Source organism: Hipposideros armiger, unplaced genomic scaffold, assembly GCF_001890085.2.
Source record: "Hipposideros armiger isolate ML-2016 unplaced genomic scaffold, ASM189008v1 scaffold_146, whole genome shotgun sequence".
Classification (NCBI taxonomy): domain Eukaryota; kingdom Metazoa; phylum Chordata; class Mammalia; order Chiroptera; family Hipposideridae; genus Hipposideros; species Hipposideros armiger.
Window position 1 is genome coordinate 2,467,974 of NW_017731496.1, and position 14,951 is coordinate 2,482,924.

Consider the following 14,951-nt stretch of genomic DNA (forward strand, 5'->3'; position numbering starts at 1 on the left):
TATATTATTGACAGTAAAGCCCCCTTAATTCCTTAAAATGGAACCCATTGAACTTTATTGTCCATATATATTAACAAGTCCAGTTATATATCAATAGTTTTCATTTTATAGCACAGTAAAAGTAAAAAATAAAGAATAGACCACTAAAATAGGAACAATAATTGCACTATGAAGTGATAGCTGACAGCAATGAAACAGCACGTAAGATTAAAAAGAGCAGTCCAATGTTACATAGGGTAGTAATATAAACAATAATTGATATCATAATGACCCTAACCAAAGAGAAAAAGTTAAAATATAGTTGATATGTTCTTCAGAAAGGAGAGAAATATATAACAGTTCTAGAAACAATTTTATCTAAAATGTTTAAAATGTACATTTCAGAGCTCAGCCAGTAAGTAACTTGCTTCTTGAGGGCTCCAAATCAACAAACAGTCCTACAATAGATATTCATTTAGTTACTAATTATTCCAGCAATATGATTTATCTTCTATCGTACTTGTTTTTAGAGAGATTGTAAAGGTTGAGTGCAGAGGTTTTACAATCAAAAACAAAGAATGGGATCTGAATCCTACCTCTCTCACTTACTGCCAATATGACCTTTGGGCTAATTAGGTAGCCTCTGGGCCCCACTTTCTTCATCAGTTACTTAAGGATGTTAATACATATTTCCTAGGTTTGTAAGAAGATTAAATTAGATAATTTAAGTAATGTTTTTTTAACACAGTCCCCAACATATAATAAGGTTCAAAACACGGTAGCTGCTGGAATTTTTTGTAATCAAAGACCATGCCTTAAACATCTAGCAACCAGAACAATGTTGGACACAACAATGGAATCAGAAAATACTTGGTGACTGGCCCACGAAAGGAAAGGAAGAGTGAGAGTCTCTCTCTAACAGCCTATGGCAGTGTACAATCCGATTACACCTAATACTTTTTATCTGTAAATACTTATAAAAGAACTGTTTCAAAAAAATAACTAGGACCTATTACTACGAAAGTATTATTTTATTATATTTTTGGTTAATTTATGAATTTTATTAGCAAACACAGCTGCTCAACAAATAAGCTGAATAAGCTACCTATCAGTGGAAGGTTTGATGGATGACACCTGTCAGATATTGTAGAGAAGATGTGTTTTGAATGAGGGTTCTAATAAAATAATTCCTAAAGTAGCTTCTAAATATGCTTAAAAATGGACATAATACTTACATACACACATATCTCCCCCAAATCCACTCATATTCAAGTACCCCAGGTAAATATTTAGTGGCAACATAATTACGTATTTTAAAAATAATTACACTTTTTCTCTTGTGGTAGCTATACAATATATAAATAATTATTGATGTAAGTGAAAAAAATATTCTTAGGACTCAAAAATAAGTCTAAACTTTTTAAACAAAACTATTAGAAGAAATAATAAGATACAAAAAGGCAACTGCAACAGTTTATCCAAATATCTTAATCTTCTCTTTTTCATTTGCTTCTAAAAACAACTAGTATCTTTTAAAATGTCTTCCATTTTGCTAGGTAAAAACAATAATATATATTTATGTATTCAAAACAATGTTGAAAAATGAATACACAATGCTAAACTCTCCCCTAACAAAGGAGAAAAAGGCTATTTTAAGGTTTTTATTAATAAAATACATAAAGTAATTTAAACATTTTAAGGCTATGCTAATCTAAAATTTAAATCATTAAACTTATAAAATCTCATGTTAAAAATTCTTACATGACACATGAAATCTTATGTGGCATAAAAATTAATACAATCTGCTTTGTACCAAGTTATGCCATTCAAAAATAATACTAGAAATTACAACCTTAGTAATAAAACCACAAGTCATTCTAAATACACAAGGTAGGAAATACCTATTTGTATTCAAAATTCCATTATCATGATTTTATACTAATATCAAATGTGACAGGATTAAAAACTTATCTACAACAGATGTGCTAAATAAAATGTTCCCCAGTATTCCACTTGCCACCTGGTCACACACACAGAAATCTCCATACAGCTAAATGTTACAGTTCACAGCTCAGCTACCTCCAACCACTGGAGTCCTCTCATTCTTTCTGCCACTCTATCCCCTCAGGTTTTCTTTTTTTTTTTTTCTTCCCCTTGGGGGTAGAGGGCTGGTGGTGATGGTGGTGTGGTAAAGTGTATTATAGGATTATAGGAATTATGAGTAGAAAAAAATAGTGCAATTAGAAGTTTTAGTATATGAGGGATGAACATTAAGCATGGAAATAATCAGCAATACTATTTTAATATGTGATTTCTCAAAGTATGAAACTACTGATAATATATATGTGCACACATTTTAAAACCGTTAAATACACTTTTATTTGGCAAACTGTTTCTTCTTCGTCACTAAAAGTAAATTACTTGGCAATCTTCTTTGTTTACAGCTTCTGTGTGTCTTTACTCTTTATATATTATAAGAAACACATAAAATTACAATGGATTGTGAACAAAATTACTAAAATTCCTGCAACTGGCAATTCAACTCTCATTTTACTGCTTTAATAGAGCAATAATTTCCTCAAACACCGTTTATCCTTTACCCAAATAACTAGAGGTCTGGGTAGGGTATCTAGATTTGGCAATGAAACATTCCATGTTTTTCAGGATAATCTTAATTTCAAATATTCTACATTACTGTCAGGTCACATGTTTGATTTTAGACATCAGAAAATACAGTCATTTTAGTGTTAAAAGTAACAAAAATATTAACCATCCCATTTCTAGTCTCTATTTCCAAACTGCATACATCTAGAAATAAGTTGGATAACAAATTTACAGAGCCCTTTGGACATGTGGTATTAATGAAGGGGAGAGGAGACACATATACTACAAAGCAATGGAAGAGAATCACTTATGCTTGGGTTTGGAATGCAACCAAGCATTTATGTATTCATAATCAGAAGCACACAATTACTTCAAAATATGTCTAAAATCTCTCAGTCCAGCCCCGCACTGCCTTCAAAGGTCAGAAGAACCCTAAAATATAATCAATCTTCAGTTAAGAGATTACAAAACACATCACCAACTTTTCCCCAACATTTTCTTCAAAAACTGAGTAATATGCCAGAAATATGTTAGTTCACAAAAACAAGTTATGAGTTTTTTAAAACACTGATCCAGAGCTCTAGTCAAATGTTACCTTAAGGTCTTACAGGTATCAACACTGCTATGAAGTCTTCCCTCTAGGTCATTCCTTACCTATCTTGCATTTTTTCCTAAATTTCTCCAGCTTTTGACTCCCTTATAAAGATAATTGGCAGGTGCTTCAAATACTACTGTCTTATGCTATGTCCTAATATAGGTATATCCCAATTACAGTATAAACTCCTTGAAGCCAAGAATTATGCCTTCCTGATTTATAATAACACTTCCCAACTTGAACAGCAGGGCCCTGGTTCGGATCCCACATGAGGGCCTGTGACGCTGCGCCCTCTACAGCTAAGATGGTGAACAACAGCTCGACCTGGAGCTGGGCTGCCATGAGTTGCCATTGCCAGCGTAGGCTGCAGTGGGGCTGGCCGGGCGTGAGCTTTCGTGACTGCTGTGAGCGGCCATCCAGTGGCCGGCGACCGATCTGCCTCACCTGGGAAGAGCACAATGATAATACCAACATGGGCCAGTAAAGTGACATCCTCCACAACTAGACAGAAGAACAAAAAGGACAGCAACTTGTCTGTTCCCTTTCCTCGATTCCCCAACACTGTTCCCCTCCCCCAATTCCCCAATAAAAATCTTAAAAAAAAAAATTCTGACATTAACAAACCACTACAAATCCAAATTCTTCAACATATTGGGGTAAAAAATGGTAAAATAATTGAAGAAATCAGATTCTTTTAAATCTTGGTAATTAATGTTATTACTCTTTTCTGTATTTCTTAATATACTCAGTCGACTCCTTAAACAGGATATGTTTGAAGTCTCAGTATATCCTCAATTTTATTATATTTTACATAAAAGTCATCATTACCAGGTACATTGTTCAGTTTATGCAATCTGTTGGGCTACAAGACTGTTGAAGAAGAATTTTAAGAATGTATTTAGGTTTAGGCTCTATTTCAATCCTTATGACTTTGGACATATGAATGTTATATTTAGCTAGTTTTACATAATTATTTTCAATTTAGTTTGGTATCTATATAATTTTATAAGTACAATAATTGTAGAGATATAATTTTAAAGTAGCTATTCAGCTTTAACCTGGCCACGCTAACAAAAAAATCACAGATAATACAAAACAATGGATGATCCAAAAAGCACAGTCAACTCTCAATTATTCATGTGTATTACCTAATAAATTTCTGAGCCTGTTTACTTCCACTATTTAATAGTACTTGCTTAGGAAATAAAAAAATGATGCTAATAATTCAAATACAAAATTCAGATACACCAACTTATTGTAGGGGAGGAAAGAAAATAAAATCTTCCCAAAGTCCATATAAATAATGATATTTAGATTATATATTTAGCACTCTTCCACCATTATTCACTTTTTTATTAAGTACAGGTAACTGAGAGTGGACTGTATTTAGTTTGGTGATTGAGGCACAGATACACAGGCATGCAAACCATTCACTCACCCCACTGTGCTTTTCAGAGCCCTATTTTCAGTAGTCTGAGACCTGGGAGGGGAGGAGGCAGCAAGTCACTGCAGATGATCACTTAAAAGGAAATTGAGAGTTGACTATAATTTACATTTAAAGTGCTATGAAACACGATCACTCCTACATGTATTCATTACTGTTTATGGGAATACTTCTCACAGTGATTTAACAAGGCTATAAATGCTTTCTCTTTAACCTTTCAATATCCCAGAAACAAGGTGATATCTGAGAATCACAAAGACAGAAAGCGAAAGTGCTACAAATGCAATAAAGTACGCATGTGATAGAGTAGGACACTGAAGCCCAGAGGGTAAATAGCAACCCCAAATCACCCTCAGGTTATAAAGGGCAGAACAGTGCTCCAGACTTCCACTTCAATGCTAGTCTCACAAGCCCTTCAACCCAAGACTCTCCTCCTGGCTTCACAAGTCCTACTCTTGCTCCTTTTCTCCTCTTCTGTTGGCCCCTTTCTTTGTACTGATTCCTCCACTGTGACACACACTCTCATCAGTTTACCCTGTAACACTCCTATTTTCCGCTGTTTCGACATTTACATTCTTCCCTCAATGCCCGATACAAATTCACAACTACTGAAACCTCCATCCCAGTACTTGCTGCTACCTCTTACACATCTCTGACAGTCAACCGACTTCAATTCAAAATGCAGCTCATTATCATCCCTTCCAGAATGATTTCTCCGTTTCATGGCACCATCAATTGCACTGTCCCTGAGGAGTGCAAACTTAAAATGCTCTTTTATTAATATAATACGTCTGCTCTCCTTGATACAGCTCAGTACCACTCCTTTTCCAGTCTCTTTCTCCATTTGCTAAATATATCAGTTATTACATGATAGATACTGGGGAAGAAGCTAAAGATCCAGTGAGGGAAAAAGAGCTGGACAAAACATTTAAATCAGGCAGTGATAAGTGATATCTGAAAAGAAACAGAGATGTGGAGAAGTGAAGGAGGAAGCAACGAATTCTCACTGCGACGATTAGGAAGAATTTCCAGAGTGGCACGTGGCCTAAGCCTTAAACTAGAATTTCGATAAGTAGTGCTGCAAATGGAATTCTAGGCAGAGGAAACAACCTATGAAAGCTCAAGTAAATAGAAACTGCACGCCATGTGCAGGGAATAACAAACAATCATCTTCAACTAAAGCAGTGATTCTCAATCAGGGGCATAGCACAGTCTCCAAGGGGAAAGATCAGGAAAGCAGAGGTGGTGCTTTAAGCTGGCAAACTCGCCCCAATCCCTCTGAGAAGTACTGTGTGTGAATCAGGGATGGAGTGTGTTACATAAGAGAACTCTGCAGAGAGGCAGATAGATTGAGAATAGTAAGATTAATATAGTACAGAAGAAAATGCTGAAATAAATCATAAAAGGCCTTCAATGCCAAGCTAAGGAATTTGGACTTTATTCAGTGAGCAAAACTGAGCCAGTACAGCGTGAGTGTCTGTGTTTTGTTTTTTTATTTAGGGGAATGACAAGATCAGCTCTAGATTTCAGGGAAATCTTGGCAATCATACAGCAGAGGGATTGAAAACAGGTGAGAGAAAAGATTTTACTATCATCCAAACGAGATGAGGATGTGAACTAGAGCAAACAATGGGAACAGAAGGAGAAACTGGATTCACTAGATATTTCAGAGGCAAACTGGAGGAACCTGGCAACTGAACAAAGAGGATGAACAGGACCGCATTTCCCCATGTATAAGACGCTCCCATGTATACAACGCACCTTAATTTGGGGGCCCGAAATTTGAAAAAAATGTATTACATAAAGTTATTGAACTCAAGTTTTATTCATCATACAATTCATACAACTCATCACTTGCGGGAAATGCAAGTAAAATAAAATCTGCAACCACTGTATAAGACGCACCCAGTTTTTAGACCCCAAATTTTTCAAAACAGGGTCTGTCTTACATGAGGAAATACTGTAGGTCTCTAGCTTGAATAACAGGGTGGTGGTGGTACCGAGGAAGTGAGAAGTAGGGAGGATACGGGGTGCAACATTTTACACATCACGACTTTGAGATGATTACCAAATACAGATGCTAACATGTTTTGCAAGCTCAGAAGAAAAAGTCTAAATAAAAATGTAATTATCATAACCTTCTCAGTTCATGGGTTTTTGAAGCCAAGAGTGAAAAGGCTGCACCAGGAGTAGAGAGGAAAAGACGGCAGGGGCAGAACCTTAGAGCTCATTGGCTTACGGAGCTGGAAAACCAGTGAGAGCGCAGCAGCAGCAGCACGAGAGGCAGGGAAAGAACCAGGAGACTACTTCACAGAAGTCAGGTGAGGAAGAGCGGGAGGAACAGCAATAGTGTAGTAGCTACAATGCATGATCTGCAGTTATTCACTCACTACCCTGTGACCGGGGCTGCATTACTTACCTTCTGAGTCCGATCCTTTACAATTTCAAAGCCTATATCCTCAACTGTAAAATAGGGATAATAAGAGTACCTCAAAGAGCCGCTGAAGATTAAGTGAGAAAATATATTTTAGTGCCCAGAACAAAACTATTAATACAATACTACTACTAATAGAACGGGGGACTTAAAAATGCCAATTAATTTTGCATGAGATTACCAGCATTCTTTATTTGTATTTATTTATTTATTTTTAAATTGAGGAATTGGGGGAGGGGGACCAGCCAAGTTGCTGTTCTTCAATATTCCTTGTGGAGGGCACCAGTCACCATCTGGCTGCCTGTCAGCAGTTCGTGGCCTCTAAGCTCAAGGTGCTGTCTTCAATCTTAGTTGCAGGTGGACGTAGCCACCATCCCATGCGGGAGTCAAACCAGCAGCCTTGCTAAGAGTGCACACTCTATCCACTGAGCCATCCGGGTGGCAGCTCAGCTCAAGGTTTCAGTCTTAGTTGTGGGTGGGCATAGCCCACCATCGAACAGGCAGTCTTGTTGTTAGGAGCACGTGCTCTCACCAGCTGAGCCATCCTGCCACCTGCTGGCAGCTCAGCGGCAGGAGCTGCATCACTGGCCCATGTGGGAATTGAACCGGCGGCCCTGCTCCTCAGAGCTCGTGCTCTTAAGCTAACTTGTAACCAACTGAGCCACTCAGCCGGCCCTACTAGCATTGTTTAAGAAGCTATTCTCAGTACAGGGGGAAAGGTGTGCTTGCAAGACTATAGTGGTTAAGAAAGCAAGCAGAGGAGTGAAGATAAACTATTGTCTGTAGAGCCTACAGAAAAATAACTGTTTCATAATCTTTGTTTTTATCTTTCCACATCTCCCATCATCATCCTATGCCTACCTAGTCTAGTATCTGATCCATATGGATACAACAAATGTTGCTGAACATGAGAAATGTGAGCCAATAGGAAGGAAACATGAAGAAGCAAGAGATACTAGTTTCTACAAAGCATCTTAGAGGAAAAGTATTAGGAGCATAAAATTTCTTTCCAGGTTAATCTCAGAAAGGGTCAGAGATTCTTTATTCTCTGACTCACAGAAACAGAAGCTACGTACAGGTAAAATATAAAAGGAAGACAAGCGAATTCACATTAGACAGCTTGTACCTTCTTAATAAAGAAATAAAAATTCCCTGTACAGCGTAGGATTCCCAGTATGGAATCTGAAGAAAAAATTAGGTGACTCCTCCATTCCAGTATATATTCAACTTCATTTATGCCCCCTACACCCTGGCCTAGTTCCCCATCATCTCTTAGATTATATCAGTAGCCTCCTAGGCAGCTCCTCTGCCCACTGACTTTACCTCCACCTTTCCCAAGGTGTGTGGTATATTCTGAGAGCCCACATTTCCTTCCACTATGTCCATGACTATTCTTATGAGAAGTCAACCCCTCAGTAAAGCCTTTTCTGATCCTCTACCCACCAGTTAATCATTTTCTCCTACGCGCTATTTCTGTTCCTGTACACTTTGATTACTCAATTTATTGTTCCATATTGCAATCACTTTTTTTGTCTGTTCCAGTAAACTTCTAAAACAGGAGTAACATCTTCCTCATCTTTATTCCTCTAGCACTCAATTCAGCATCTAGTATATTACAAGCATTCAATGTTTGTTTTAACTGAAGTGAGCAATTAAACAACATGAGTAATCTCCTAACCAGAAGAAATTAGAAAACAAAAAGTTAGTGTTCAAGTCATTATTCAAAAAACCTTCCTACTTTTCTATTTATTAAAACATCACCTAAGACAATCACTTTTTTTATTCTTGCTAATGGAAAGTAAAAAGGTTGGATAACCAAAAAGTATATAACTCAATACTGTTAAATAAATTATATTCTAATAGTTATATTTGAATATAAGCGTGTGATGTCCTCAGAATTCACTTTGAATACAACAATTACATTATACTAGGAAGGGCTCACACAGGAAAAATACTGTGTCTTTTCAAGTTGTTCTGGACCAGGAAGAGGTGCACAACTGGACTGATAAAAAATAGAGTATCCTTGCAGTAGAAGTGGCTAAAAGGGAAGCCTGTGGGTTTCAAACTAGATTTTGGATTGCAAAACAGAGAATGTATTTAATATCAATAGCAAGTATCAGGGACTTTCACAAATTAAATAGAGTAGTTGTCAAAACAAAACTGAAAGCAACAATTAACAATAAGTTGACTACAACATCTACTACAATGAAATTTCTAAACTAGATCAAAATTAATCCATCAACAATGTTTAACTGAAGCAGACAGACTACGTATGAACCACAGCACTAACACCACCATCAAAACCAAAGAACCTTAAAGCTTTTCTGGGCCCCAAGACACTTGCAAGGCCAGCCAAGTTATGACTGCTAGGACATTTTCTGGAGTCAGGGAGAAAAATTCTAAGGTTCTATAAAATAAAATATCCCATTTTATGTTAAGTTCACTAATACATTGCTCTTTGCTTAGACCTAATTTGCTGTTAATCTCCCATTACTTTTTTACAATTGTTATATTCAAGAACTCTACTTCAGACTATATTCAATTTAATAGAATGTCTCAATAAAATGACATCAATACCATAATTCTTTATTAACAAGTGTATAATATTCAAAACAATCATTTGAAATATTTTAAATATATCATTTGATTTCATAGTGTAAGAAGGCAACTAGCATTTCATTAACATCACTCACAGAGTTTAAGGTACTATGCTGAGTACTTCCATTAAGCACTAGCTCACTTACTTTCCCATTCTTAATAACCTTTGAAGTTCTCTCTCTTTCTCCCACTCAACCTCTCTCTCCCTCTCCCTCTCTCTTTTTGAGATGAAGAAACCAAGAGTTAATTAAGCAAGGTCAAATACTTGCCCCAAATCACCTAACTATTAAGCATCACAGCTGAATTAAAACCCAGAACTATTTGACTTGACAATCTGCTCTTTTCTTAAAGGAATTACAATGACCATGACCTCTATTTTATAATGAACTTTGTTAGATATCTACACAATGAATTTCTCAAAGATTACATTAAAAAATTAGAATGAGCACAATCATTGAGGTACCATTAAAAAAATATATATTATTTTTGGTTACCTAAACTTTACCTAAAACATACTGTAATCCAATCCACAAACAGCTGCCCTTCAGCTGCAACTCAGACTCCCCCACAGTTCTCAAATTATTACTAAAGTTTAAATCCTCATGAACTTTTCTTCATGTTAGATCCGCAAGCCTTCTTTTAACAATGAAATGTTTGTCAGAATAGCAATTGCTTAAACAATAGCGTCACTATATAATGAATCTAACCCAGATTACTTTATTTCTAAACTTCCTTAGCATTTAGGAATACAGTTCTCATATAACCTCTCACTCTTAGTTGTATATTGCTTTTGCAATCGGTTTCAATTGGTTGTGTGTATTTCATTCTGAACTGAAGTACATTTTGTCAGAGAAAGTAGAAATACCATTTTCTGCACTTTTTGTATTATCTAGGAACGCCTATGGACATAGGTATCTACTAAATGCTCAGGGAATATTGCATTTTAAATAGTAAACATAGAGAGTTATCTGTGTATTTGAGGAAAATTGGAGTAAACCAAAGGTATCACATCAAATTTGCACTGTACACAGCTCTTTCACAATCCAAAATTTTGACAACAAACTCAATTTAAAGCACAACTGTAACTTATTTCTAGCACCACATCCAACCAGGTTTTTAATGCAGAAGTTAGACTCAAGATCTATCTAATAAATGCTCTTTCACCTCCATCTAAAACATATATTCTCATATACAAATTAAGTCACTAATAAACTACATTTGTTACAGAACTCAAATGCCAATTGTGAGCCTTGATGGAATTTTGCTAATTTTGTTAGGAAATTTACCAGAAAATCTTTTCCCACATATATTTAATGTACATTTCACGTTCGTAACATATATGTGTTACATATGTTCCCAAACTATTACAAAAAGTCAAAAACTTTACATCTTTCTATACTAATATTCAAACCCTCTCTGCTGAAAAAATGTTCCAATTTACAGCATTAGTGATCTAATTAGTTGCCATTTCTATACCTAAGCCTTATTATAGTTTAGAAACTCTTCTGCCAGTAAAAGGACCTAGTTCATCCAAAAGTTAAGTCCCTGAACTTTCAGAATAAGATATTGTTACAAAAATGTATTCTGGTAGCTAAAAACTAGCCTTTTAGTTTATTAAACAGTAATCTTACATTATGATATACAGAATAAAACAGAGAACGCACTATGCTTTAAATACAGAGATGAGCCTCAACAATGACCCTGCGTCTAACACTGTAGATAACAGTCCATCTGTCAAGTACAACATAGGTTAAAAATTTTTTGTTTTGTTTTATATATTGTAGAATATTTACAACCACTTTTCTTAACTTCCTAATGTGTTTTTCGGATCTCAAAAAGGAAACTGATTCTGTACAGCTGAACCAGGCTACACTCTACGCTGAGGCTGGTGTGAAATATGACTTCTTCGGAATCAGCAGACCAAATCCTGTTTACCGTGGACGAGAAAGGAAAAACCCTGTACACAACTACTAAATCTTCAGCGAAGATATTATCGAATGGACTCCAGTGCGATGACTGAGAAGATACGCTGACCAGTAGCCGGATTAGATCTTTAAAAATATAACCGGGGTTTTTACCCGGTTTCGAAGGTGTAAACAAACCCATCGCCACTGCAGAAGGTAAACAATGAACCTGCGGCGAGGGCGAGGGGGCGGTCTTTGCCAACTACAATCCCAGCCGCCCGGGAAAGGGAAACGGGAGGGAAATACAGCGCAAATCAGACACTTTGCAGTACCCACCCGCGCTCGGTTTCGCTACCGAGTGATCAGGGCTACGGGTCCCCCAGGGCGGTGGGCAAAGGGAACGCATTTCACGCAGTCAGCAAGAACCGAGCAGGTCCGGCTTCTGCTCGGGGAGACGGGGAAGGCAGGATGTGGTCGCTCTTCCCTCTGACATCCTCCGGCAACCTAAAGAACAGCCTCCACCTCCCTCCGGCCGCCCCCAGGATTCGGCTGCACGAGCCCCGGGACAGGAGCGAAGCGTTTCCTCGGGAATCCAGGAAACCCAGAGGGTCGCCGGCTGCGCCGTGTCCCGCTCCGTGCTCCCGGCACCCACAGCACCCAGAGGCCCGGAGAGGAGCTCCGGGCGAGGGAAGCGGGCTCCGGGAAGGGGGATGGGTCCGGGGAGGCGGCCCCGGGCTCCGTCTCTGGCGCCCGCACCCCCGTCGGTCCCGTGCGCAGCCCGCCCCTGTCCCCGGCCCCCAGACCCGGCTCCTTCCCGGCAGCGCGCCCTCGCCGGAGCCCGCGGCGCCCCCCGTTACCTCGGGTCAGATCCAGCGGGACGTTCTCCTCGCCGCTGTCATTCCGCCCTGCGCGAAATAGACACACAGACCCAATTAGGATTCGAGGGCAGGCCAGCGGCGGCAGACCTGGCCCCGGCCAGAGCCCCGCTTGCTCCCCCCGCCCAGGGCCAGGGGGAGCAAGGGCCAGGGGTGGCGGGCGCCGAGCGGCGGGGATGAAGGCTGCAGCGAGCTTACCTCGTATTCGGAGGTTCTTCAGCGAGCGGCCGCGGCCGATCGCCGCCATATTGACGGGTTTCAGTCACAACACCGGAAACCTCGCCCAATCGCGCGAGAACCCCTTCCCCTCCCCGCGCGCCTCGCCCGCCCCCAGCGGCATCTCCCCCGCCCTTCCGTGGCGGCGGGCGGCGGCGAGTCTGCCCCCGGCGCGCAGGGACCTCCGTGCAGACTCAGGGTCTGTGGAGCTCGCGGTTACGCGTCGTCTCGTTCGGGACCTAGAGGGCGCGGCGACGCGCCTGACCCTCTGGGAGCACGTCTGCGGGGAGGGGACGTTTCCCACGGCGGGACTCCCATTGATACGAGTTTACAAACGTGGAGGATGCGTCCCCTCCAGCCGCCGCGGAAACCGTAGTCAAAACCGCAGCGAGCTGGGAGGAGGCCGGGCTGCGGCCGGCTGACCACCTGCTGAAACCATCCGGCGTGCTTCTCGTGTTTGCTTTCAAGCTTTGGGATAGACAGCCCCACGCCCCTTCCTTACCCATGAATTAAAGCGACTTTTATTAAAAACGAAAACAAAACGCTGCGCACAGTTTTACCATAACTCCATTCCATTTCTCGCGTCCCTCTGCTCCCACCCAACTTAGCACGCACGTAACAAAGTTTGTTTTCCACCCTCGCTCTGACCACCGAACTAAGCAGCCTTGCACTTGATCTTCAAAGCCCCAGTCGGCCAAAGTGCTACTACAAGGGGAAGTGGTCGCGTGGAGGTTTTGTGTGGCTGGAGTGCAGGGTGGTCGTCCCGGGCAGTGCGTGGGGTTGGTCCCGCGCGCGCGCGGACGCCAGGAGGCCCGAGGAAAGGGTTTCCTCTCTGCCTGGAACGGAGGAGAGGCTGCTGAGGGCTGTGTCCGGGTTTTCGGTCTGTGTAGCTCCTAGAAAAGTGGCTAATATAAATATTGTGGATTGATATTTTTAATATGTAAGCCTGACAATTGCTAGCTCTAGAGAGTTTAATGCTAGAAACTGCTTTACTAATTAATGTATATACCCCTGGCCCCTGAGCCAGCACCATTTTCTTAAACTAGATTAACTTTAAAGAGAGGGTGGGCGTTTTGTTGCTTCCTATTCCTCAGCCCTTGTCTTTCTATTCCGTGAGACGAAGTTAATTGACAGTGGAGATCTAGCCGTAACCACTTCTCTTTTCCCAGCTTCCAGCGAATGCAGTGTCCCGCACAAATAAATGTTCAATACATAATCTGTTGGTTGAGTAAATGCTCTGATTCCTACTTTGTTCCAAAGTTCTTGTTGCTTAAAAAATAATAATAATATTGGAGATACTGGAACAATTGGAAACACTTGACCCAAGGATTATGCAAATTATTGCAGCTATTAAAAATGACAATATAGGTGTAGTATATATATATATGAGATAATGTTCATGATATTAAATCAAGCGAGAGATTACAAAATTCCCATTTTATAAATGTTTAAAATAATATCAAATTAAAAGAATACTTTATAAAATATTTTACATATCTGTGCACGTAGAAAAAAGTCTGATAAATATACATGAAAATATTAACTGATTTTTTTCTCCCTCAGTAGTGGAATTACATATACAGTTTTTGTTCTTGTTTGCTTATCTATAATTTTAAAATGTTCTCTGTATATCCCAGGTCCTTTTCTTACTAGGTCTGCAATCAGATGTCTCATGCTGATATTGCACTTAGATTCAAGGATACAACAGAATTAGAGTACTTTTTAAAAATATCTCCTGACATCACCAGTACTAATTTTAACAACAAATTTGCAACCTCTTTTCTAGCTTTTAAGTCTTGGTGCAAATAATTATAGTTACAACCTAAGTCAGAAATCACAAAACTTGAGGTCTGGCTAGGACACTAAAAATTTCGTATTTCATCTCTTCTTGCATCATATCTCACCATTTTAGAAGAGTAGAAATCTATCAATGGAAAGTCTACCAGATTCTTAAAATTGTTCCAATTTCCAACCAACCCTTTTTATATTATTTTTCTTATCCATATCTATTCTAAGATAACTCCTTACTAATACAATTTCACTTTATTTTCTCTCTCTGTCTTTCATGAAAGTTGAGAACGATTGATCTACCTTTAAATTACTTGGGGTACATGAGAGCCTGAATCCAGTAGTTGCCTTTCATCTTTATAACTGTATGTTCCTATTGCAAGATCGTTATTCAATGAACCCACCTCTTCCAGAAGAAAAACATCATCTTTCTCCAATCTACAATGAAACTAGTTTTTCCTCTGTTACTGTCTCAGTCATTTGAGTGACTGTGTTCTCCACATTTGTTCTTAAG

General features: G+C 39.3%; 1 protein-coding gene across 4 annotated transcripts in view; it reads right to left on the reverse strand.

Moving 5' to 3' along the window:
- The window catches only part of RICTOR (RPTOR independent companion of MTOR complex 2), a 107,286-nt gene extending 94,385 nt beyond the window's left edge, over positions 1-12,901 (reverse strand). For 2 of the 4 annotated variants that reach the window (XM_019650743.1, XM_019650741.1), the window contains exons 1-2: positions 12,632-12,900; positions 12,416-12,463 (exon numbers count right to left, since the gene is read on the reverse strand). In XM_019650743.1, the coding sequence (XP_019506288.1) occupies positions 12,416-12,463; positions 12,632-12,680 (97 nt within the window). In that variant the 5' untranslated portion in view covers positions 12,681-12,900. Of the gene's footprint in view, positions 1-4,616; positions 4,638-12,415; positions 12,464-12,631 lie in introns of those variants that run through there. The other 2 variants (XM_019650742.1, XM_019650745.1) reach the window with 2 other exon arrangements.
- Positions 12,902-14,951: the final 2,050 nt, after the last annotated feature.